The sequence below is a fragment of the Spermophilus citellus genome, assembly GCF_964194105.1.
Source record: "Spermophilus citellus genome assembly, chromosome: 4".
Lineage (NCBI taxonomy): Eukaryota > Metazoa > Chordata > Mammalia > Rodentia > Sciuridae > Spermophilus > Spermophilus citellus.
Window position 1 is genome coordinate 38,668,788 of NC_138185.1, and position 26,217 is coordinate 38,695,004.

At 37.0% G+C, this 26,217-nt stretch overlaps 1 protein-coding gene across 2 annotated transcripts in view; it reads right to left on the reverse strand.

Moving 5' to 3' along the window:
- Positions 1-13,484: 13,484 nt before the first annotated feature.
- TASP1 (taspase 1) overlaps positions 13,485-26,217 on the reverse strand; it is a 301,213-nt gene continuing 288,480 nt past the window's right edge. For both annotated transcript variants that reach the window (XM_081289122.1, XM_081289123.1), the window contains one exon: positions 13,485-13,944. In XM_081289122.1, coding sequence (XP_081145248.1) covers positions 13,852-13,944 — 93 coding nt within the window. In that variant the 3' untranslated portion in view covers positions 13,485-13,851. The remainder of the gene's footprint in view (positions 13,945-26,217) is intronic.

A 26,217-nucleotide genomic window follows, 5' to 3' on the forward strand; every position in this document is an offset into this window, starting at 1 on the left:
CCCATCAAGAAACAGAAATGTTATTCTTATACAACTCTATTCACGCTTCTCCCTTTTTGTGCTATTTTTCTTGTCTTATATATTACCTGTATAGATGCTAAAAACCTGACATCATTATAATTATTACTCAGTATAATTTTATGTCTATTAATGAAGCTGAGACAAAAAAGGGGAACAAACATGTATTTGTGACATTTGTTATATTCACTTTCTTGTTTATCATTTCTGGTGCTCTTCACTTGTTCCTGTGGGTTCAAGTTGTCATTTGATGTCATTTTCCAACTCCAAAACAACTCTGCTACCACCCATCTCCTAAGTGCTGTCATTGTCAAATATATTGCATTTCTAATCTTTTCTCCTTTCATTTAGCACCAAATATATTACATTTCTACATATTTTAGGCCCAGCCATACAAGATGTAATACTGTGCTTTTAAAGTTAATTAAAAGAATAAAGGAAAATATGTATTTCTACTGTCTTTTATAATTACATTTGCCAGTGCTCTATGTTTTTTCATATAGATTTTAATTTTGACTTGCATTTACTTGTTTTTAGCCTGAAGAACTTCCTTTAGTGTTTGCTGTAAAGCAGTCATGCTATCAATGAATTCTCCTGTTGTTGTTGTTTTCTTCTGGAAACACATTTTCCTTCATTTTTAATGACAAATTTGCTAGATATAAGATTCCTGATTGATAGTTGTTATTGCTCATTATTTCAGCACTTTAAATGTTATTCCACTGCTTTCTGACCTCCATGATTTCTGTTGAGATGTCAGCTGTTAATTTTATTAGGGTTCCCTTGTAAGGGAAAGTCATTTTTCTCTTTCTACTTTCAAAGTGTTCTCACCTTTAGCTTTCAGTGTTTTTGCTCTGATCTGTCTATTTGTGTTTGTCCTATTTGGAGTTTCTTAAGATTCCTGAGTGTGTAGATTGATGCATTTCAGCAACTGGGGGAAATTTTCAGCTGTTATTTCTTCAAATATTTTTTCCTGCTCCTTTCTCTTTCTATTACTTCCATTATGTATATTTCCGTGTACTTGAAAGTGTCCCATATTTCTGTAAGGCTTTTTTCATCTTCATTTTATCTTCTCTTAGCTCTTCAGATTGTATAATCTCTATCAATCTGTCAAATTTGTGTATTCTTTTTTTCTGCCATTTCAAATATCCTGTTGAATCCCTCTAGTGAATCTTTCATCTCAACTGTATTTTCAACCTAAGAATTTACATTTTTAAGTAGTTTTTATCTTTTTATTGAGATATAATATCTTCATACCTTACTTCACTTCTTTAAGCACAGTCCAAGTTTTCCGAGTATGTATATTATGTCTAAAGTCTTTGCTAAACTAGCATCTTTACTTTCTCTGAGGCATTTTCTGTTGTTTCTTTCTTTCTTGTGAATGAGTCACATATTCCTGTTTTATGCTTTGTTTTGTGTTTTACTGTCTTCTAATTTTTTGTTCACTGCTGGATATTTTAGGTGATGTAGTATAGAAACTTTGGCTATGAATTCCTCTTCCCCACTTTCATTTCTGGGTCTTATTTTTGTTGTTGCTTGCTTGCTTATTTGTTTTGTGAATTTGCTAGGTTATTTTAGCAAAGTTTACTTTGCCCATAGTATAAAGACTTTGATGTTACTTCTTATAGGATGCAGCCTTGAACATGCACCCTAGAATTATGGTAATTTTAGCAGAGCTTTCTTTGATTGTCTTTTCTCTGACCTCTCTGTTTAAGCTATTTTTTTGTTGTTGTTTTGTTTTATACCCAGAAATTAGACTCCACTAATTACCACTAGTTGTTCTATTGTTTTGGACAATGTTCTGAGGTATAAATTGCTCAGTAGTATGATTCCCATAGAACTGAGCTGGAGTAGTTTTCAATATCAGTTCTGAGGTTTGTTCTGATCCACAAAGGGTTCCTCTTAGATGTCTCTTTCCTGGCTGTCTCTGTCAAACTAGATGGCCTGTAGTTTAGCATATTGCTCTTAATTAAGAGATGCTATTGTTTTCAGGGACAATCTTAGGCTTGAATTTCTCCACACCTGTTTCAAATAAATTCAGTTCCTTTGGGGAGAGCATCATTGCTCTTTTTTATGGATGACCTCTCCTCTGGGCAGGCTCTTTAAACCATGACTGGATGCTGGGCAGGGCAGTAACCTCTGGTGGTCTTTGTTTGCCACCCCCAGCACATAACCTTTGACCTCACATGAATTGAGACCAATGGTAATGGAGATCCTAGTTTTCTTGACCTGTCTCACCTGGGTAGAGTCTCCATGTATGTGTAGGAACTGAGGAGAGAACAGTAACTTCCAATATCTCAGATGCACTTATGAGGAATTTAGCCTCTTTAACTTGGAGTTGGAGGGGTTGAGAAATGCTGACATCCTGCCCCTTCTGGTGAGATACAAAAGGAACTGATTGGAAAATGAGGGGAGAGAGAATTTTCTTGACCACACCTATTTAGAGTGAATCTTCTATCAAGAATATAAAGGGAAGAAGTGGGTTGTAGTTCAAATACCACAGACTTTAGTTACTCTTCTCCAGTTTTAGTAGGAAAAAAAGTTTTTTTTAAAATTTGTGTATATTCTTAGGGAATTTTGCAGAGACTTAAGTGTTATTTATTTATTTATTTAGTTAGTTAGTTTTCACCAGCATTGCTCGTTTCACTGGGGAGTGGGTGTATGGAGCTCCTCATGCTAACATCCCAGAAGTAAAGCTCCTTTAAATTATTTTCTAAAAGTCTGTGTTTTTCTTTCATACTTAGCTATACAATTTTCTTGGAATATATTAGACTCTACTTCCCCTTCTGATTCGTTATGCTATATTTGTTGAAAATTAAATGTTTATATATTGTCAAGTTTGTTTCTAGGCCCTCTATTCTTTTTATTGTCTGATTTTTCTGTATTTGTCCTAATACCAAGAAATAATCTTAATTAAAATGCTTTATATTAAGTGTTGGCATCTTATAGTGCATATTCATTAGTGTTCTTCAAAGAATGTTTTGACTATTATAGGCCCTTTGTATTTCCATATACATTTTAGAATTAACTTGTTGTTTTCTATAAAAATACTAGCATCTGTTGTTAGTATTTCTACTAGGCTTGCACTGAATTTATACATTTTGAAGAGTGGCATCTTTATAACTTTGAGTCTTTTATTCTGTGAATCTGATATATCCTTCACTTGTTTAGGTTTTCTTTAACTTATCTAAATTATTCTTCATAATTTTCTTTATATAGCTGTTGAATATCTTTCATTAAATTTATTTCTAAGTAGTTGATAACTTTTGTGCTATTGTAGGTAAATGAATTGTCACATAGAAGATGTTTAAGAGCAGAAATGGTAAGTAGATTTCCTCTTGGATGCAAAGACTGGTCAATTCTTATTGGTTGTGTGACGTGTTAGACTGAATATTGTGAAGGCAATCCTGGCTCTGTAGGAAATCTTCATGTCTGGCTATTAAATCGTTCCTGGACTCAACAGTGGGGGTTGGTCATGGTCCAGGTGTTATGGAGATACCATCCTGATAAAAAATATAGAGCTACCTTCTATGTGGTAAAGAAAGGGGAATTCCAGTGGATAGAAGTTATAGGGAGGCAATTTAAGCAAGATTTTTCTTAACCTAAATTATTTTTTAAAGTACAATGGACTACCTTATAATGCAGTGGATTTTCTATCTTTAGAACTATTCAGGTAGAAACTAGATGGCCACTTAATAGTAACCTTGAAAATGGGGTTGTCCATTAAACGCATGCTTGAATTAGAAGAAAGAAAAACTTACTATTATTAACTTATATAATATATAATTTATATAATTTCTTAATTCTATGATATGAGAGAGGGGGCTGTTGGGAGCCATGTGTGCCCATATGTGTGAACTCCGGGCAATGTTTGAGCCATTAAGGCCTTCCCTTCACTCTTCTACCAAATCCTGAGTGAAATTCTCAGGTTCGAGTAAGCCCAGATCATGCTGGCACCCTGACCTAGCTCACAGCTCCAAATTCAAGCACAGCTTCTGGAGATGGGCGTAACCTGCCAAGCACAAACAACCTTTTTATCTCCACTCTCATCCTGTTCCCCCGAAGGAGATCTCTATTGATCCTCTTTGGTCTGTACTGATATAAAGCAAGTGTGGGCTTTTTCTTTGTTAGAAGTCAGACCCATTTGGTTAGCTCAATCCATCATGCCCCTGCTTCTAAAATAATTGTGGCTTTCTGTGTTTATTTTGTAATACAAGTTCCATAGCTTTTAGTTCACAGCCAACTCACACCTGCAACCACTACCCACTCCCTCACTGTACTCGGGACCCAGGTAAGAAATGGAGACCATCAAATGAACATTTATAATGAGAAGCATCTGACAGATGGATGTTAACTGACTACCAAGTGCTTGAGATTGTTCCAGTCTATCAAGCTCTTCCAGTGTCACATTGCTTCCCCTCTGTGAGGTTTTGCTTTTATAAAATGGTGGTGTTGACTTCATTATCTTTGTTGTTTTCTCTAGGTCTGCAGTTTTAAAACTCCAAAACTATAAGTCAACATCTGATAAAAAGTGTCTAAAAGGGTAGAAGACACAGAAGAACCAGGCTGAAGTACATCTCCTGCAGCTTCACATGCAGTTCAGACTCTTTCTTCTCATGTCCCCTTTTCTCTTCTTTTCCTTTTCTGAAAAGACCTTGAAACCATGTGTGGAAGATGATTGGAGCCACAAGATGGATAGAGCCTGAGTTCCCGAATCACTGCTTGGCGGATAGATATTGTTTGGACTTCTTGGATATGAGAAAATTTTATCATACTAAGACTTTAAGATTTGGAGGTTTATCTATGATTGCACCCAGCATTGCCTTAAAATAATACAATTTCATGATCTTGGAGTCTATCTGCCTGTAGCCACTCAATTGGAAACAGAAAGCAAATAAAATGTTAACACAAAAATATTAACATTATAGGCATTATTGAGACAGTGGAAGAGATCTTGGTTGGTGATTCTTGGTTGGTGATCTTTTTTTTTTTTTTTTTAGAAAGCAAGCAGGGATTTTATTTTAAAAGAGGGTAAAAGATTCAGAACTCATGACTCGAAATGTACCTGGGAGGGGCAAGAGTGCCCTTGGTTGGTGTTTCTGAATCTACTCTTTGCCTCTGATAAGGAACCTGGTTTGGCCTGGACATCTGACTTGGGTAGAGGAACACAATGAGGGCTGATTGCAATCTTTAATCCTCATTCAGTTGCTTTACACTGGACAAATCTAAGAACAGATAGAAGAGCAAGAGATCTTCCTGAGACTAGAGCAATAGATGATGATTACACTGATGAGTTTGCTCAATTCCCTCCCCTTTACTTCATTCCTCATCCCCAAGAGCTGTTAGAAGTAGCAGTCCTTATAGATAAAAACATTTTTCTTATGTTTCCTTCCTTCTTATGTTTCTTTATATAAGAAACTTAAAATACATAGTCTTTGTCTTAAAATTCTTATCCCAAAGACAGTATGCCATACATGCTGATATTTATTATGCTTTTTTCACTTAAAATATCCTGAATATCTTTTCATGACAGCACAAAGGGAAATTCATCCTCCTTTTTAATGCTTTATTCCATGGAATGGATAAATCATAGTTTTATTTTACATCTCCCCCCCTGATAAGTATTGGTCATCCTCAGTGATCTACTATTACAGACAGACTACAACAAATATCTTTGTACATATATTGGTTTTGTATGTACATAGGCATATCTCTATTAAGATAAACTCTCAGTATCTTGGTGCTGAGTTAGTGGGTAAATACACATATAATTTTGATAGTTATTGCCAAGTTGTTCCCATAAGTGCTTTATTATACACTTTACAAGTAATATTTGAGAGAACCCATTTGAATACAGTATATCAAAATTTTAGACATTTGCTTAACCAAGAAAAAAAAAGTGTCTCAGAATAAGTAACATAAAGGCCTGACAGAGGCCAAAAGAACTTTGGCATTTCTCTGGCAAACTGAAACTCTGGCTCATTGTGTGCCCAACATTACCTAAGCCTAGGCTCTAGGGATCTCTAATATAACCAAAACCCTGTAATTTGGCACATGTAGAAACTGAGATCCCAGGAATGTAAAGAACTTTTTCAAGGATACACAGGTTAGGGGCAGGGCCAGAGTTAGCACTTGATATTCTGCCTTTGGTTCACTGAACTACCACAAATGACAGCCCTCAAAGATGCTGGTGAACGTGTTGGCTACATGCAGAAGGAACTTTTGTGTTTGTGATAAGTTTTGGACCTTGAGGTTGAGGAGATTCTCCTGAATTGTCCAGGTGGGTCCAACACAATCTCATGAGCCCTTAAAAATGAAGAACCTTTCCCTGTTGTAGTCAGAAGAGATTGATGGGAAAGATGAGGCAAAGGAGCCAAGAAGCACAAGAAGAATTCTGTAACTGGTTTGGAAGATGGAGGACAGGAGCCAGTACACAGGGGATGTGGGTGAAAGCTGTAAACAACCCTCAGCCAACAGACAGAAAGGGAATGGAGATCTGTCTTGCAATCTCATGGAATTGAGTTCTGCCAACAATGTGAATGAACCAGAAATAGATTCTCTCCTGGTACCTCCTAAAGAAATGAAGCCATGTTGATTTTGCCTTGTGGAAGTTATAGTAGAGAAGCCAGCCACAGTTCTTACTTGAAAAAATTGTAAGACAATAAAATTTGTGTTTTTCTTAACTGATGGTGGTAATTTTTTTTTTTACATCAGAAATAGGCAACCAATACACATCTCCACATGTTTCTTCCATGTCACCATGAGAAACCTTCGTTTATATATTCAAGAAACATTTGTTGAGGACCTACTATGTGTTGAGTACCAGGAAAAATAGGTGCTGGAAGTTTAGCATGAATGACACAAAACTCCTTGTTTTCAGGGAGATTAATTTCAAATAGAGACATATGGACCAAAGAAATACATCAGTTGGTTGTATGGTAGATTAGAAAATGATAAATGCCAGAGACCAGATAGAAAGGGCATTTAGGGTGCTGGGAGGAGTGTGTTAAGGAGGGTGGTGCTCAGGGGCAACCTTGCTAAGAAGGTAACATTGAAGCAAGAGTTGAAGAAATAGAGAAGCAAGCGGTGAGGATTTATCTGGAAAGTGTGAAGTGGGGTAGAAGCATGTGCGATGACTCTGAGATGAAAGGATGTCTGGGTGCTCAAAGACAGAAAGGAGGCCCGGATGGCTGGTGCAGAGTTAGCAAGAATACTAGGAAGTAGGTCAGAGAATTAGAAGGAACAGATCCCTGGGTCCTGGAAGGACTCTGGGGCAAGTTGTACAGAATGGTTTTGAGAAGAGGGGCAGCCTGATCTTACTCTTTCAGGGTGCCAGTGGACAAGGGCCTATCAAGGCAAGAGTGGAAGCAGGGAGACCAAAGAGGAGTCTATTGCTATAAATGAGAGAAGAAGATGAGCAGGAAGACAGGAGTGGAGGTGGTTGGACTCACCATACACTGCAGAGGAGAGCCTATGGGATTTGTTGATGGACTGATTGAAGAATAGAAAGAAGGTAAAGATTCAAGGGTGTCAGAGTGGTGCCTGTAGTGAACTTTTCCTCTGGTACGAATGCCCTTTTACAGCTCCTTGCTCTTGAACCTAGACTGAAAAAAAGTGACTTAATTTAAGCAATAAATGTGACAAAAATGATGCAAGCCAGTTCAGACTGAAACCTTAAGACGTTCTGTCAGTTTCTACTTTTGTGCTCCTGGAAACCTTGAACTTCCATGTCTTTCAGGGAGGTGGCATGGAAAGTCCATATGTAGAAGCTCTGAGTTTGTATGGAGAAAGGAGAAAGCTCAGCCATCCCAGTGTCCCAGCTGAGCCCAGTCTCCAGGTCACCCTCCACTGGACACACCTCACCAGGGACTACCAGCAAGAGCGGCAGAAAAGGGAAGAAAAACACCAATGGAAGCCAAATCTAGCTTACAGCATTGTGAGCAAATAAAATACTTATAGTTTAAACCATAAAGGTTTTGGGTTATTTGCTACTCAGCCATAGGTCTGTGAAACAGATGACCCCAAGAGTTTTGGCTTGAGATCCAGAAGGATGGAGTTAACATTAACCTAATGGGAAGACTTAGTTAATATGTTTTAGGAAAGAACTTAAAATCTCACTACTTCTACATGGAAAGCAGCACGTTTTTCTTACTATATTAGAAGTCCTCTATCTCAAACATTGCTAGATTTTCCAAGGTTAGGACAGACTTTTAGGAGACGTTTAGGAGTAGTATCTCTAACGTAACAGCAATAGTAAGGGTTAAAGGAATTATTTTTTTTAAATTTTTTATTGATTATTTAAAGCATTACATAGCTCATGATATATCATCTTTCATACATTAGACTCAAATTGTGTTTTGAACTCCCATTTTCACCCCAAATATAGATTGCAGAATCACATCTGTTACATATTCACATTTTTACATAATGCCATATTAGTGTCTGTTGTATTCTGCTACCTTTCCTAACCCCTACTATCCCCCCTCCCCTCCCCTCCCCTCCCATCTTCCCTCTCTATCTCCCCTGCTGTTGTTCAATTCTCTCCCTTTTTTTTCCCTCCCCCTTGCCCCTCATAGCCTCTTATAATTTTATGTATCCTTGAAGGTCTCCTACCATTTCCATATGCTTTCCCTTCTCTCTCCGTTTCTCTCCCCCCATTCATCTTTGTTTACTGTAGTCTTTTCCACATGCTCTTTCTTCCTGTTCTGTTCTTAGTTTTTCTCTTTATATCAAAGCAGACATTTGGCATTTGTTTTTTAGGGCTTGGCTAGCTTCGCTTAGCATAATCTGCTCTAATGCCATCCATTTCCCTGCAAATTCTATGATTTTGTCATTTCTTAGTGCTGCATAATACTCCATTGTATATAGATGCCACATTTTTTTTATCCATTCATCAATTGAAGGGCATCTAGGTTGGTTCCACAGTCTAGCTATTGTGAATTGTGCCGCTATAATCATTGATGCAGCCGTATCCCTATAGTGCGCTCTTTTAAGGTCCTCAGGGAATAGTCCGAGAAGTGCAATAGCTGGGTCAAATGGTGGTTCCATTCCCAGCTTTTTAAAGGAATTATTTTGATTTTCTTATTCCCTTCCCAGCTCTTGAGGCTCTTCTAACAACGGAGAAATCCCCATGACAGTCTAAGGCAGGGAAACCCTCGCCCAGTTCTCCTGGCTTTTCCCACTGTGGTTTCAGAGCTTTGGTGACTGCACCATGTAAAGGAGAAACCACTGAGCTCACATTCCCTCCCAGCTTTCCACAACTGGTTACGGTGAACCACCTTGGGCTTGGCTGATGGTATTCTGGAAGCTGAGTGCGCCACCCTGGAGGGAAGTCCTTGCCAGTTTTAGATTTAATCCTTCCTGTGGCCACATACTTGAGACAGCTGCATGTTGAAAATGAAAAACTGCCTGGTCAATCTGGTTTGCCTATGGGTCTCTGATCACAGATATCTGGACTCATACCTTATGGACTTGAAGCCAAACTGAGTATTGGGGAAAGCAGTGTGTTCCTTAATGTCTTGGGACAAATATTAATATAAAATGATTACTTTTATGTTGCTAACCTCCCATTCAGTCTCATCAATAGCCTTCTATATTCACCCACCCATACCTAATTCTCTTGGTTACTCAGCCTCAGAAAAGGATTTAGAATAGAATTAAAGTAAAACAAATAAATTGTACACATGGGCTCATCTCTTTATGGCTTAGTGTTTTCTTGGTCCAGTGTTCCTAAGAGGGAGGAGTGGCTTCTGCATAAACTGCCTTTGGAGGCGCTCCATCCTGGAACTAGCCACTGCAACCTTATGTTGGACAAGGAGACTGGGCTTCACAGCAAAAAGGGAGTCAGAGTTTTGAGTGTTTATACGATTTATGTCAGAACAAAGTCGATATACTTGACCTAATACACAGTTTGCTTTAAGAAAGTCTAGGGAGGTTTTTTGTTTTTTTTTGAAAAACAAATTAACCATAAAATTATGTTATGGTTGGGCATCCAGCCTTGGAAGACAGAATTCTGGAAATGGGCTTCATATGAGATTGTTATGGAGATGTATCATATGGAAATGTGTCCATGGTAAAGGACACTGTTATATTCAAATGTCTTAAAGTAATGAGAAGCCTTTGGCTATTTCTGATAACTACTATTCACACCATTCCAGGTCAAGGACATTTATCATTCCCTGAGAAGATTCTTGATGAAATGCTGCTCTTCATCAGCTTCTTAAAAGTGCCCGTGTGTCTCCAGCAGTCTGGTGCCTATCAACATTGAGTTAGTTACAAAGTTCTCAGACTTTTGTGGCACATGCAGAGTTACTTCTGGGAAATGATGATTCTTCCTTATGATTCTTCACTTGTGGCTTGCTGTGTGCAGCAATAGGGCAGCTTTCCATGGTTCCAGAGGCGTTCTCAAGCACAGAAGTACAGATATTAGCCTTCAGTTGTCTAACACACAGAAGGTCCAAGCGCAATGAAGATGGACTTCTCTGGGATGTCTGCTAAATTGGCTTTCATTGGCTAAGACCTTATCACAGTTTTCACTGCACACACACATGTAGCCTCAGAAAATGAATTTTGACTATGTACTTCAGTAGTATCATATCATGGATTTCTATAAAAGCTTTAAGATAAAAAAATATGTATTGACCAGCATTAGGCTGAACCAGCAATATATGGAGGAGGCAGTAAGTGACATACTATGTAAAATCATGGGTATCTTTTCATGATATTCTTAAACGAAAAGTACATGTTACATAATCCCCTTTGGGGTCTTCAACATCACACTATTTCTGTGTTAAAAACACATGAAAATTCATGCATAAAGAGTCTATGAGGTGTTAACTGTTGTCTCTAGGAAAGTGGGGCTATGAGTTAATTTTTTTTCTTGATTTCCCTTATCTATTTTCTGACTTTTTTCATACTAAGCATGGTTTGCTTTTATAATAATAATGACCAGTTTAAAAAAAGATGCCACAATAATTAAGTATAATCTAAATATTAAGGAAAAACCCAACCACCTTCAAAAATATTCTCCAGTCACTCCTTAATTTCTTTACTCCCTCCATTTAGTGTGTCAAAATAGAACAATATTGGTTCTGTAGTAATCTGCAGGTAATTGGCATGCAACATTACCATTCTCAAACACAGGAGAAAATGAAGAAGTAAGCAAAAAAGGGTTAGGAGCAGCCCAGAATGGATGTCTCTAATTCTATAAACCAAACTCATTCATTTTGCTCAAAAGCACCTCAGATTAGCATTAGAGATTTGTTCATCCCTACTTTATACACAGTTCCAACAGGTATATCAACAGATATCTGAATTCAAGTTCATATTTAGAAGTGGTAATTAAGAGAATGGGTTTGGCATAGGCAAAAAAAGTGAGGATGGGGAGAAGTGGCAGAACTGACAAGAGAGGACAAAGACTCTTACCAGACTACCGTCCTCAGCACAGGTGCTCTCGTTACCTGGAAGAAGAGCACACACCTCTGTGCTCCTCACCAAACCCTGAAGACAACACACTTCAAAACCCAGAACAGGGTCATAGTGATAGCCATGGCGGGGTCAGACCAGGCTTAATTATATTTGAGAACCAAACATCCAGGGCTCAGCCCTTAAATTGAAATCAAAATCACTCATGTTACTACCTTAAAATAAATCTTCAGAATCTAGGTGACATAAGCCGGACTAGAGAATAAGATTATCTTCTTATCTGTTTCTATCTTTTCTACTTTTCTGTGAAATGAAATTATTTTGTATCTATTGATATTTGACTCCAGCATCTGATCTTTAATATCTGCTCTTATAATGAAGCAACTTATATTGATTTTTATATTTGTGCCCCCATGATTTTATATATCACTTTTTTTCCTTTCTAGATTCACAGAATTCCTTTAAAAATATTTAGAAAATTGGAGAATAAAGTCTGAACAAACTTGTTCTTAGAGAGGTGGTACACTTTTATACATACCCATTTTTAAATTCTTCATAAAAGTGTTCTTTAACAAGCTCAAACTTTTAAATATGAATAAAATAAAGCCAAAAAGAGATGAAAGAAATGCCATTCCTGGTGAAAGAGGTCAGATGGTTTTTCAGACTCTAAAGTGTCCTGATAGTTTTACATGATCCACTCCAGTTCCTGAAAAAATCCTGACAACAGGTAACAGGTCTTTGAAAGCTTTTGAAGCCAAAGGCTCCCAACCAGCCAGCCCATCCCTTACCCAGTTCTCAGTCTCATAAGAATGAGAAACAGATACCACGGCACCAACCTGTCTACGAGAGTGCAGCGAGACAAATGTAATTGCCTGTACAAGAAATATAAATCAGCCACTCTCAAATCATTCATATCTACACCCACCCCATTTTGGTTGTCTTTCCTTTATAATTTGGCCATATGTCCACGTCAAGTGTATAATTTCATCTGGGGCTTTATCAGTTACCGCCCAGAGCCATGATTATATGGTACAGGGAAACTTCCTTCCCCTGAGCGAGTCTATCTTTAGTATCTTCTTGATAACCACTTCTTACAAAAAAAAAAAAAAAAAATCAAAAGGAAAGTCTTGGGTTTTTTTTTGTGTGTGTGTATGTGGCTCCAAACTCCCCAAATATAGCATTTAGAAGCAATTTATCAACTTTCAGCTTTCAGCTGCCACTGCCATTTTTCAAAGCAAAGTGTTTTAGGGGTCTCCATATTGAAGATTCAATCATGTAGCAAGTTCATCTTGGTAGTGTCTACCAAATCTGCACAGAGATAAAACTGGATTTTGAACAATCATAACAGCAGCAAAATAGATGATGGTATGACTTCTGGAAGAAGTAACTTTTGACAAACACAATACAAAACAGGGCTCTGATCTAGGGTTCAAAAGATAATTTATTAGTCTGAGAAGAGAAGTCACACACTATACCCAGTAATACGCTTCTTTTATTTTTGTGCCTTTATCTTAAAAATATATTTAAACAAGAAACAAATATTGAATTTTCCCATAAACTTTGCTTTCTTATTTACAGTGTTACATTGTAAATAACATTCCATTATACACAAATTAAGGACTGTGCATTACTGTATGTTCTCTTTACATATTCTTTCATAATATAGTACATATAGCTCGAAGCTATGCAATATTTAAGCTTAGAAAAGCTGAGGAAAGAAGTACAAACTTTCTCAAATAAGACTATTATTTAAAAAGGCTCTGACCTTAATTCTCTGCTAGATTGTTTCACTGAAACCATTCTTTGTTAAAGAAAAATGCCCCATATGAGGGATGAAAACAACAGTTTAAGTTACCACAGGATCCACTTAAACTGGTTAACAAATAAAAACACCTTATTACTTATTACTGTTATTAAATGGAGCACTACCACTGTCAAATCATTTAAACAAATAGATTTACTCTACAAATCAGACACACTACATCAATGACAGCTGGTACCTCTTTATATAATAAAAAAATGTTTCCTGTAACTTTAGGTTTTATTGTAAACAGTTAAAGCACACATTTTGTAAAGATGATTTAATCATTCCTGGTCTTAGGTTACACAATGAGGAGTTTCTATTTCATTAAGGGAGAAGCAAGCACACACTCTGCAGATACATACATGTATGCGTGCGCACACGCATATCTACATACCCACAGGCACCCACACCCAGCACCCACACACACTCACCCACCAAAGGACCACTTGTTACTAAGCGCTAACTGCAGCAGCACTTGTGTCTCGAGTGGTGCATGAGGTTGAATAGGAATTATAAAACAAGGAAGATAAAACATCCAACTTCATTAAAAACTCCAAAAGCTCAGCTTCTGAAACACTTTTCAGACACTTCATGCTTGGCCTGAAGGGTCAGTTCACTGGGCTCTCCAGGCGGCAAACCCCACCTTCGATTGCAACCGACTGTCCTGCAACTGCACCAGGAGGGAGTCTTGAAATGTGAGTCTGCAGAAAAGGGAAAGCAGAAAGCAGAGGTCAGAGGTGCCAACAGTGTCCCTCCACTTCTGAGAAAGGTGGAGTGAACTCCAAGTGACATTCACTTTGCTCCTGAGCATCTGCTACAAGCCAAGCACAGCACCAGTCAGTAGACACACAGATGTGATCAAGACAGCCAAGGCCCCTGACAGTGCCCAATGTACAGTTTAATCATATCCACAACAGTAATGGTTTTAATGCCAACAATACTGAACATATTCTAGTTATCTAAAGACTAATAATTTATTTACCTTTTGTCCTTTAAATATTCAAAACAACTGAGAATGCTTAATCCATGTTTATATCCCAATTCCTTAAAAGATTTAAGTAGCTTACAAGAATTAAGATGATTCAATAACCTAAAGTGAATGAGGAAATGAGGTAAAACAAAACTAAGAACTTACAAAACAAGGGACGGACAAAAGTGAGGTTAACACATAAAATCTAGACTCAGGAGTTCTGTATCCATGTGGGAGGCAGGATGCTGCTGTGCTTCTCAGTTTCCTTCAGGCCAAGATCAGGTAGATGGGTCATGTAGTATACAGGATCACAGCAACCAATTGCTCAGATGAGAGCATCTGTTCTCAGCTCTAGGGCCAAGGAGACATTTCTCCTCTGGGTATACATAAAAAGGGTGCTGGGTAGAGTGGATGAGTGAAGACAAGCTGTGCCCTGCTGATTGTAACAATGTCACTCAAAGGAGGCTGAGGCCCAAGTGGAAGACAGTAAATGCTATTCCACAGAGGTCAGGGCAGTATCAGCCAGGAATTCCTTTTTTTTTGTGTGTGTGTGTATGTGTGTGTGTGTGTGTGTGTGTGTGTGTGTGTGTGAGAGAGAGAGAGAGAGAGTGAGAGAGAGAGAGAGAGAGAGAGAGAGAGAGAGAGAGAGAGAGAGAGATATCTGGCTTAATCCAGGGACAGAAAAATATCAGGAAGAACGAAGGAGTGGCATAACATTCAGTTAATCCTCTTTAATTTTGTTTCTCTAAACAGCTTTTCCTAAGGACTGAACCACAGTGAGTTCAAGTCCATGGAATAAGATTGTTAGGCTACACCCAGGGTAGGACTACATGCTTCTATGCAACCAAAAATGAAGCAGGTATAAGTTTATGTGGAATAACAAGCCATTTGGTTTATAGTGTGAGGGCAGACACTCCTCAGAGGCTGACCACACAAGTCCAATGAGAGTAGCTGACACAAGTCAATAATCTGGAAAATAATGAAGAATAGGGAATGGTTTTTGGTACTTAGTTTTTCTGTGTGCAAGCCAGGAAGCAATCTATAATGTACAAGGGTGAGGTGGGTTGAATTTGGAGGTGAAGGTGGGCAAGGAGGTCTCTATGATACCTCTTAGAATCCAAGTATCCTTCAATTCATTCACCTGACTCAGGCCACCAAGAATCATGCCTCAGAATCTGTTCTCATTATTGTAGCTGATAGCCAAATTTGGGTCTCACCACATAAGTATATCAAACCTAAGAAGTTCTAGTAAAACAAACTTATGGAACTTTTGTTTCTTGTGATGCCTCATTAATCTGTGTGTGGGGAGGGAAATTAAAAGAGGAAGGTTGTTTGTTTTTTTTTTTTTTTTTTTTTTTGTCCTGCTGATCAGCACACATTGTCACTCCATGCACAAACATCTCAAATCCCACAATTCCTGGAGTTCAACATTGGTGAGACTATTTTTACTTTTAGTCATTTGTACCATGGATTGAGAATTTTTTCCAAGTCATCAACCATCAGAACGTTTATTTAAGGTCTTCCTAAAGTAACAAACAAAAAATCCTGAGTCCCTCAGTCAGTTCCATCTCTAATCTCATCCTTTAGTCAGGAATACAGGCATGCAGCTATGACATGGATCAAGAATAAAAGATGGGATGGTGGTTCCTCAAAAGCTCACACATAGCATTATCATGTAACAATTCCACTTCTGGAAATATACTCTTACCCCCACAAAAGTGAAAGCAATGACTCAGATATTTGTACACCAATGTTCACACCAGATTATTCACAATAGGCAAAAGATGGAAGTAACCCAAAATGTGGTATATACATATGATGGAATATTGTTCAGCCTTAAAAATGAATGAAATTCTGACCCATGCTACAACATGAGTGAATCTTGAAAACCTGCTAAGTAAAATAAGCCAGACAGAAAAGGACAAAAATAGTATGGTTCTATTTATATGAGGTACTGTTTTAGTCAGCTTTTCATGGTGACCAAAATCTGTGACAAAAACAACTTAGAGGAGGGAAAGTTTATTTGGGGCTCATGTTTTCAGAGGTCTCAATCTATAGATGACCAACTCTATTGCTCTGGGTCCAAGGTGAGGTAGAGTATCATGGTGGAAGAGCATGGTGGAGAAAAGCTGCTCCCCTCATGGCAGCAAAGAAGCAGAGAAAGAGACGGAATAATCCCTCCAGGATAGAACCCCTTCTCCAGCCACACCCCATCTGCACACAGTTATCACTCACTCAGTCCATTCAAAGTAGGATGGACTGATTAGGTTAAAGTTCTCACATTCCAATCACTTTACCATCAAACACTCCTGTATTAATGCAGAAACTTTTGGGAGACATCTTCTATTTAAACCATAACAGGCACCTATTAGTCAAATTCATAGCTATAAAGTGCAATGTGGTTGCCATCGGCTTGGGGGAGAATAGGATGGGAGATACTTTTTAATGGGTTCAAATTTTCCATTTGGGATGATGAAAAAGCTCCAGAGATGAAAGTGGTAATGGTTTCATTCAATGTGAATATACTTAATACCACTGAACTATATACCCTTAAAATTGGTTAAAATGGTAAAGCCAACTCATGTATGTTTTACACAATTACAAAAAAGAAAGAAAGAAAGCATAAAGCAGAAATGACAAATTACTACCTGATCCATATAGCTATTCATAAGAGAAGGAACTCACAAGAAATTAATCCATGGTGGAGATCGCATAGGAGAAACATCAACACCACTATTCTATTCATAAATAGATTGGACTTTTCCAAGTAGATTAGCCAAAATATCTATTCTTAACAGAGATGCTCACAGGAAAATCTGTTCTCAGACTTCCCAGCAATTCAGGGAGAATCTAAAGGGATCACCTGGAAGTCATGATGGTTCAGGCATCAGAGGACAAAGAGAATAAATGGAGTGTTTAAAAAAGATTGAAGAGTTCCAACATTTCAAAGCAGATAATTTAAAAATTGTCTTGGGAATGGTGGTATTAAAGCAATGGATTTCCTGCTGACCACAGAAAAGATCAGCATCAAAGGAGGGAACTCCTGTTCCATCGACCAGGGGACTTGACAGCAATCTCCTGAGGTTTACAAAAACACAGATGGCCAATCAAAAATTATTTCTAACACTCCCACCCTTGCCAAGCTTATGATAGCAGATTATCTAAATAAGCTGAAGTAAGCCACAAAGTATCAAGGAAAGTTAGGAAGGAAAAAAAGGGGTGAGATTAGAAAAGTTGGCAATGATCTTGAGATGTTTATCAACTATACTTGGGCAAAATATTACACATACATTTAGATTTTTATAAATTGAACTGTTTGAAAAAAACATAAATATTCAAAATAAAAAAACTAGACAAATTAGTTGTTATGATTAATTTCTCAAGATGGTCTCTTCCCTAAATCACCATCTAGTCCAGGAAGATTTCCCAATTATAAAACATGTGGGAACAATGTTGGTGTTGAGGAGAATAAAATGGTTAATTATTCATATGTCAATTCTTCACCAGTTTCATCCATCAACATGATCTTCTGACTCATTAGAAAATAAGTGACCCTTGGGGGTTCATAACCCACTTCAATCTAATGTATGAAATATGATATGTCAAGAGCTTTGTAATGTTGTGAACAACCAATAAAAAAATTTAAAAAAAAAAAAGAAAATAAGTGACCTTGGTTTGAAAAAGTTTAAGTCACAGATACTTCCAGGTTTCTGTGGGGATTTCAATGGGGCATCAAGTCATATAAATAGTGGGAGATGTTTAAGAAAATGTTTTACATGAGTGTTTATCTCCAAACACTTCTTTAGAGAAATGGGTTTGAATTTCTCTTGACCACTTTCTACAATGAATTTAGAAATCAACATTTAAAAATTCAATAAAGTATTTTATATTGAGTGTTTAAGGACTAAATAGATTCAATGGTATCCTATCAGCAGAGGAACTTAACAAGGAGCCTACAACTATTTAAACAGCAGTGCAATTTTTTAAAAATTTATTTATTTATTTTAATTAGGTATATATGACAGCAGAATTCATTTTGATTCATATACACAACTGCAGCAAAACTTTTCATTTCTCTGATTGTACACAATGTAGTGTCACACCATATGTGCAGTCATACATGTACCTAGGGTAATAATGTCCATCTCATTCCACCATCTTTCCTGCCCCCATACTCCCTCCTCTCTCCCACCTCCCAGAGTTTGCCCAAAGTTCCTCCATTTTTTCCCATGCCCCTGCCCCCCATTATGGATTAGCATCCACTTATTGGAGAGAACATTTGGCCTTTGGTTTTTTGGGGATTGGCTTACTTTGCTTAGAATGATATTCTCCAACTCCATGCATTATGCAAATGCCATAATTTTATTCTCTTTTAATGCTAAGTAATATTCCATTGTGTATATATACCACATTTTCTTTATCCATTTTTCTATTGAAGGGCATCTAGCTTGGTTTCACAGTTTAGTTATTGTGAATTGAGCTGCTATAAACATTGATGTGGCTGTGTTACTATAGTACACTGATTTTAAGTCCTTTAGGTATAGACTGAGGAGTGGGATAGCTAGGTCAAATGGTGGTTCCATACCAAGTTTTGTAAGGAGTCTCCATACTGCTTTCCAGAGTGGTGGCACCAATTTGCAGACCCACCAGCAATATTTGAGTGCAGCAGTGCAATTTTATTGTAATTTAGAATTCATGAGAAATAACACATGAAATGCAGGAGAATAATCCATTTGGAGTCATCCTGCTACATACCCCAGTTGTACAGCTCTCTATCCATGATTCCATACCTTTAATATCCTTTTCTGGATCTTTCTCAAGGAAAGACTTCCAGGACACAATTCAATCTAGAAGCTCTTCTCCTAGTTCTATAGCAACCATCTGAGAATTTCTCACTGGTGACATCTTGGTTTTGATTTGCTTTTCAGTTTTTAGGTTGTCTTACATATACCTTGGTATTCCCTAGAACTTTTAAAGTATAGGAAACGGAGAATAGATGACTATAATATACCCTCTAGGATTGTGTTTATATACACAAAAAGTATAAAGTGTGTAACTAGCACGATCACTTATTTCAGATAAAAAGCCAATCAAACTACATTGTCAGAGTAAAGATCCTTCTTAGATTTTTAAAGAATAGACTGACTAAATGTTTCCATTTTCAATTGATTATACTATTTATGAATAGAGTCAGAGCTTTATATTTCTCAGATGCTAACAGCTCTACACCAGTGGAATAAAATGATCTTATAGTTGGAACTCTCTGCTTTCTTGCTAATTCCTTATAGATCCTTGAGGTTAACACTCCTGAAGAACTATAGATTATAAACTAAACTGACTATTCAAAAACCAATATTCTTAGGGCTATGTCTCTCTTAAAAACCAAATACATTTAGCTTGAGGATTTCAAAATAATAAAGTTAAAAATAAAGAAAAAATTAATTATATAATTTCTTGATATTGAATCTAAGTATTTCCTAGCATTCACATTCACATGATAAAATTCTTTAAGACCACCTTAGGGACTGCTCTTCTGTGGTTTTAAGGAAAATTGAAATACACTATTTAAAAGTCTAAAGCCTTATTTAGTGGTTATATTTTAATCCTCTGCCTCTCTACTCAACATATGACCATTTTTCCACTTTGGGAGATTTGTTTGAGATCTTCCATAAAAATCAAAGGAAGACTCTCTTAAACAAGTCATTATCCTACTTTGGTGGAGTTAGAAAAACAAAATCTAGACAGACATCATCCAAAATAATCTCTTGGAAATATTTTGTTCACTAGTTTCATAATTATGAGGGTTTGGTTTTCTTTTTTTAATGTAGAAAACTTGAAAGAAAGATACTAAAGTCAAAACAATGCAGGCATTTACAAATAGAATAAATTACACTGGCAAAACACTTAGCAGTGGAGAGATTTACAAAACGGCATTGCAAAACAGAGTAGAGGTGTACTCATCAACCAGTGGCTAAACAAATGCTTTATGTATTCCACATATTATGTCCATTTCTAAAATTAATCTACAGAGGCATCATAATGGCCATGAGCATGAGCTACAGAATCAGAATACCTGGAGTTCTTGGTTACCTATTCTTCTTTCTGGGGTGGTGGTGGTAGTGGGGGGGGAGCGGAAAGCTACATTTCCCAGCCTCCTTTGCAGTTAGGTATGGCTATGTGACTGACATCAGGTCAATGGACTAAAGCCAGCACGATAGAAGATCTGGCACAATATCATTCTATGCACCATTCTCCAGACTCTTTCTAATGATCCAAAGGCTTATGAGATAGGAGGAGCCTGAGATCCCATATCATCATCTAGAGGAGAGTCCTTTGCCAATCAGAAACCTCAATTTTGTGTATGAGGTGAGTTCTCAATGTGAATGAGAACTACACTACTATTGTGTGTGATCAACTATGCATTTGAGAATTTGCTTGTTGTAGCAATTGCTGTTATCTTAACCATTACTGGTTTATTCCAGGGTTCTGTGTTTATTAGTTGTGTGAACTCTGCTGGTTCCTTAACAGGACCCTACATCTGTGGATAAAACAGTAGCATTTATCATAAGGTTGATAAAGACTATATGAGAAAATACATGCAAAGAAAGTATATCTCAATAAATGTAAATATTGCTGCTCAAAACACACACAGCCCTAGCATAAATATTGTACAGCACAATCTCTAGTACAGATTATTATATATCCCAGAATTAGGAAACTGTTTCAAAAGTTTGTCAGTCTGCAAAAATAGAACAAGATATTAGGGGAGGGAGTATGGGGGTAGGAAGGATAGTAGAATGATCAGACATTATTACCCTATGTACATATATAACTATATGACCAGTGGGATTCTACTTCATGTACAACCAAAAGAATAAGAAATTATACTCCTTCTATATATGATGTATCAAAGTGCATTCTGTTGTCATATATAATTAATTAGAACAAGTAAAAAGTATTTAAAAAAATTAGTTGCATAGCTGAAGATACTAATATTTTTAAGCCAATACTTTTGATGCTACTGTTTTGCTACTACCAACAAAATAATTGCTGATTATTACTAAAGGCTTTGCGTATACTAGTATGCTGTATCATGAATCTTAAAGGCTCAAAAACAATAAGCTCAATATGCTTGGATGCTACTGACAAAACCAAAGTGGTAGAATGCTGAGACACTGCCTTCTAATAACATGTAACATTGTTGGGAAGACAAATAAAACCATATGAAATGATTAGAAAACCATGAATGCAAAAATACAAATTTGGGGGGATTTAATTCATACCGTAACATGTAGAGACCTCAAAGTGACACCGAATTAAGTCTACATTGCCCCATAAGCTCTGGTTTCCATTAGTTCTGAGTTGAAATATCTCCTGCTGTGTCCTTTGCCCCTTCTTCTCCCTGTCTACTTACCTCCTTGCCATTCCTCAACCTCACAGCATGCTCCAGCCTTCGGACTATATTACACATGTCTTCTCACTACAGAAAGTTCTTTCAGCATCAGTGTGGCCCACTTAATCACTTCTGATGGATTCTTACTCAAAAGGTCCCTTCTCATGAAGATTTATCCTGGCTACCCACCTGTGTTTCACTACCCACTAGCCTTTCCACTCCAGTGTTTCATATATCCTACCATCATGTACCCATCAACCTATTTTGTTTATTTCTCTCATTCATTGCCTGTCTTTCCCCACTGGAACATAAAATTCCTGAGGACAGAGTTTCATCTGCTGGTTCACTATTTCTTCTTCAGCACCCAAAAGACAGCCTGCACATGATAGGAGTTCAGTATATTTGTTAAGTGAATGAAGGATTCATGGACAGAAGATGTTGGGGAGGGAGAATAATTGAAAGAAAACTACAAATTAGACATTTTATTTTTTAAATATTTATTTATTTATTTTTGCATTACGATTCTTAATATACCATTATACAATAATTTATCATATCTCTGATTAGATATAAGGCATGTTGACACAAAATTCACATCTTCATACATGTATTTTGTATAATGATGAGGGTCTCCTTTCACCATCCATGATATTCCCCTTCTCCCTCCCTTTCCCTCCCACCCCTATTCCCTATCTAATCTTCCTCCCTTGCTCTCCCTCCCAACCCCATTTTGAGTCACCCCCCCTTATATCAGAGAAGACATTCGGCATTTTATAAAATGTTTAATTTATATTAGACATTTTAAAAATTATTAATTTTTTTTAACTTTTATATTTTGTAGTTTTTAAGTTTGCTATAAATTTTTGAAGAGATTTGTGTCAATTAAATCATCAAAATGATATTAAAGTTGTGGACATTAGATCTCTGAAAATAATAACCTACATGTTTTCCAAGACTATTATAAAACATAGAAATAGTGTAATCTGATTATTAGCTGTTCATTTATCATACACAATTGTGCTTCAGTACACCTATTACTTCTTTCAGAAGGAGATCATTAGAGGCGTCAGCAATCTAAATATTAGTCAAGCACAGACTGTAAGCTTTCTGCATCTGTTGTGTTATACTGTAATAATGAAGCTTTGATGAGTTCAAACCTAGAAAAAATATGAACAATACCAGGGCAAATTTGTTATATTGGCATGTTCCCTTCTGAAATGCAGGACTGCAGCCCAGTAAAATGCTAATGTGCTAACCTCAATTTTACATTAGTATGTACTTCAGAGGAGACACCTCTTTTCTCTACTATTTTCTCTTCTTCTGTTAATTCTACTTTATTTTTCAAATTGTTGAGTCCTAGACAACTTCTACTTTTTTCATACACTGGCAGTGTCACATGCATTTTCTAAATACAATCTACAATAATGTGCATGTTTTATAGAATAAAAATCCATTTAACTATAGGTTAAGTGTCTCTTTTGTGTTTATCATTATGTGACTTGGGCAATGAAAATTTGGTTCTGTGAGATGATACTGTGGGCTGAGCACACCTTACATTCTCACAAAGTAAATTCTTCATCAGTCCTTTTACTGGTACAAACATGATAGACCTTAAGCAGCCAATTTCATAAAGATAGGCTGGGGAAGTGTGTCTGGCTAGATTTAATGCCTTGTTTTTATTGGGGATTTTATTTTTTCTCTTTAAAGAGTGGAATCAGAATATATTGCCACCCCCATCCATTTCCCAGAAGTTCCTGCCCACAGCTTTCAAAAGCAGTCTTTCAAGGACACACATTTTGTGAATAAGTATATTCTGAGCATTCTCTGTGTGCGGCATTAAATTTGGAATGTAGTAACTGCTCTAAAAATAGCCTGGTCTTCAGACCTCATCCTGAAAGCAGATGTATTCTATGAGCTGACAATTTTCATGAACCTTCTTAATATTGTCTGGAATACTATATATTTTTACAAAATAAAAAGCCATTAATTATTGCCCAAAAGATCTAGTAATTGCTTTCTAAGCCTGGATAACTTTGGGGCAATGTGAAATAAGGACTGTGGGTCAGATGATCTCTAGAGGATCCTTTCTGAGTTTTGAGATCCCTAATGCTGATTTTATTTAACTTTCGCATATATTGTTAATAAATAAAAAAAATGAGTATTTATTTCTATTCCACCACTGTCTTACATTAAAAGTAAATAGGCCGGAGCAATCTGAAGATTCTCAAGTTCAACCTAACATATCAGAGATATCAACAACATGAAGAATCAATTCCATATGTTTGTCATTTTACTGTATGCAACCCCTACCTTGTTTTCCACATTTAAAACAAGTATGCCATAAAAGATCCATTGGCAAATGTGGAAAAAAACACAATGACAGCACTATGGTAAATTTCAGTGTTAGCACCAAAACAGGGCTATATAAAGGGCAAAAAGTTCTATTGTTCTCAAATAAAAATATCATGTCCAAGGAGCCTTAAAATAAGATTAAAATACTCTCTGATGAGAACAGCATGTTGTCTCAGGCTCACGGTCACTTTTGTTTCTTCTTGTACCATGCCTACTGACACCACATTTCAGTTAGAGGGAACATCAGACAAGAGTTCCCTCCTATTTTTAGCTTAAAAGCCCTATGAGTGAACCCACATAAACACTGCAAGCCTAACAGTAACTATTATCCCACCTCTCACATGGAGAATTATCATGAATATTCCCTTTGCTAAAGGTGATAAAAGCTCTCCACTATTTAGCACATATTTATTCTTCACTTCTTATAGAAGAACAGAAGAATGAAACACACATGGATCTTTCTGTAAAGGCAATAAATGTCTTTGTAGAATATAGAAACTAGGTCCTTGTGAAATCTTAATAAAATAACAAGTCCCCATCTTTACATGCTTTAGTTTCCACAGTACTTTTACATTGATGAGATCTCAAAATACCCTATCAGGTAGAAGGATGTATTCTATACCTATTGTTCAACTGGAAAAAACACACACACACACAAAAGGCAAGTCATAGAATGGTTACGTGGTTTACTATGGTCAAAGAGGAAATGGAAAAACCGAGATATGAATGAATGCCTCTGGACTCCAAATTTAGGGTTTTCTTTATGCCCACAAAGCCTTACTTTGAAGAAGGATGTTAAATTGAGCTCTGTTTCCCCTTTCACTGCAGGTGGCCTATGATGAAGCAGTTTTTCAGGGTAAAATAAAGCATGCTCAAAAAAGCTAGTGTCGCAGATTTTAATAACCAATTTCAGAATGAGTTTTAGTCAGTTTCTTGCTGCTGTGACTAAAAGACCTGACAAGAACAATTTTTTTTTTAGTCTTTGTTAAGATATCTTTATTGGACTACATGCCTTTTTTTATTATTAGTTGTTCAAAACATTACAAAGCTCTTGACATATCATATTTCATACATTTGATTCAAGTAGATTATGAACTCCCATTTTTACCCCGTATACATACTGCAGATTCACATCAGTTCCACATCCACTTTTTTACATACTGCCATACTAGTGTCTGTTGTATTCTGCTGCCCTTCCTATCCTCTACTATCCCCCATCCCCTCCCCTCCCTTCTTCTCTCTCTACCCCATCTACTGTAATTCATTTCTCTCTCTTATTTTTTTCCCCTTTCCCCTCACTTCCTCTTATATGTAATTTTGTATAACAATGAGGGTCTCCTTCCTTTACCATGCAATTTCCCTTCTCTCTCTCTTTCCCTCCCCCTCTCGACCCTGTTTAATGGTGATCTTCTTCTCTTGCTCTTCCTCCCTATTCTGTTCTTAGTTGCTCTCCTTATATCAAAGATGACATTTGGCATTTGTTTTTTAGGGATTGGCTAGCTTCACTTAGCATAATCTGCTCTAGTGCCATCCATTTCTCTGCAAATTCCACGATTTTGTCATTTTTTAGTGCAGAGTAATACTCCATTGTGTATAAATGCCACATTTTTTAATCCATTCATCTATTGAAGGGCATCTAGGTTGGTTCCACAGTCTAGCTATTGTGAATTGTGCTGCTATGAACATCGATGTAGCAGTATCCCTATAGTACGCTCTTTTAAGGTCTTCAGGGAATAGTCCGAGAAGGGGAATAGCTGGGTCAAATGGTGGTTCCATTCCCAGCTTTTCCAGGAATCTCCATACTGCTTTCCAAATTGGCCACACCAATTTGCAGTCCCACCAGCAATGTACAAGTGTACCCTTTTCCCCACATCCTCGCCAGCACTTGTTGTTTGACTTCATAATGGCTGCCAATCTTACTGGAGTGAGATGGTATCTTAGGGTGGTTTTGATTTGCATTTCTCTGACTGCTAGAGATGGTGAGCATTTTTTCATGTACTTATTGATTGATTGTATGTCCTCCTCTGAGAAGTGTCTGTTCAGGTCCTTGGCCCATTTGTTGATTGGGTTATTTGTTATCTTATTGTTTAATTTTTTGAGTTCTTTGTATACTCTGGATATTAGGGCTCTATCTGAAGTGTGAGGAGTAAAAATTTGTTCCCATGATGTAGGCTCCCTATTTACCTCTCTTAAGAACAATTTTAAGTAGAAAAAGTTTATTTGGGCTTCACAGTTTCAGAAGTTTCAGTCCACAGATGG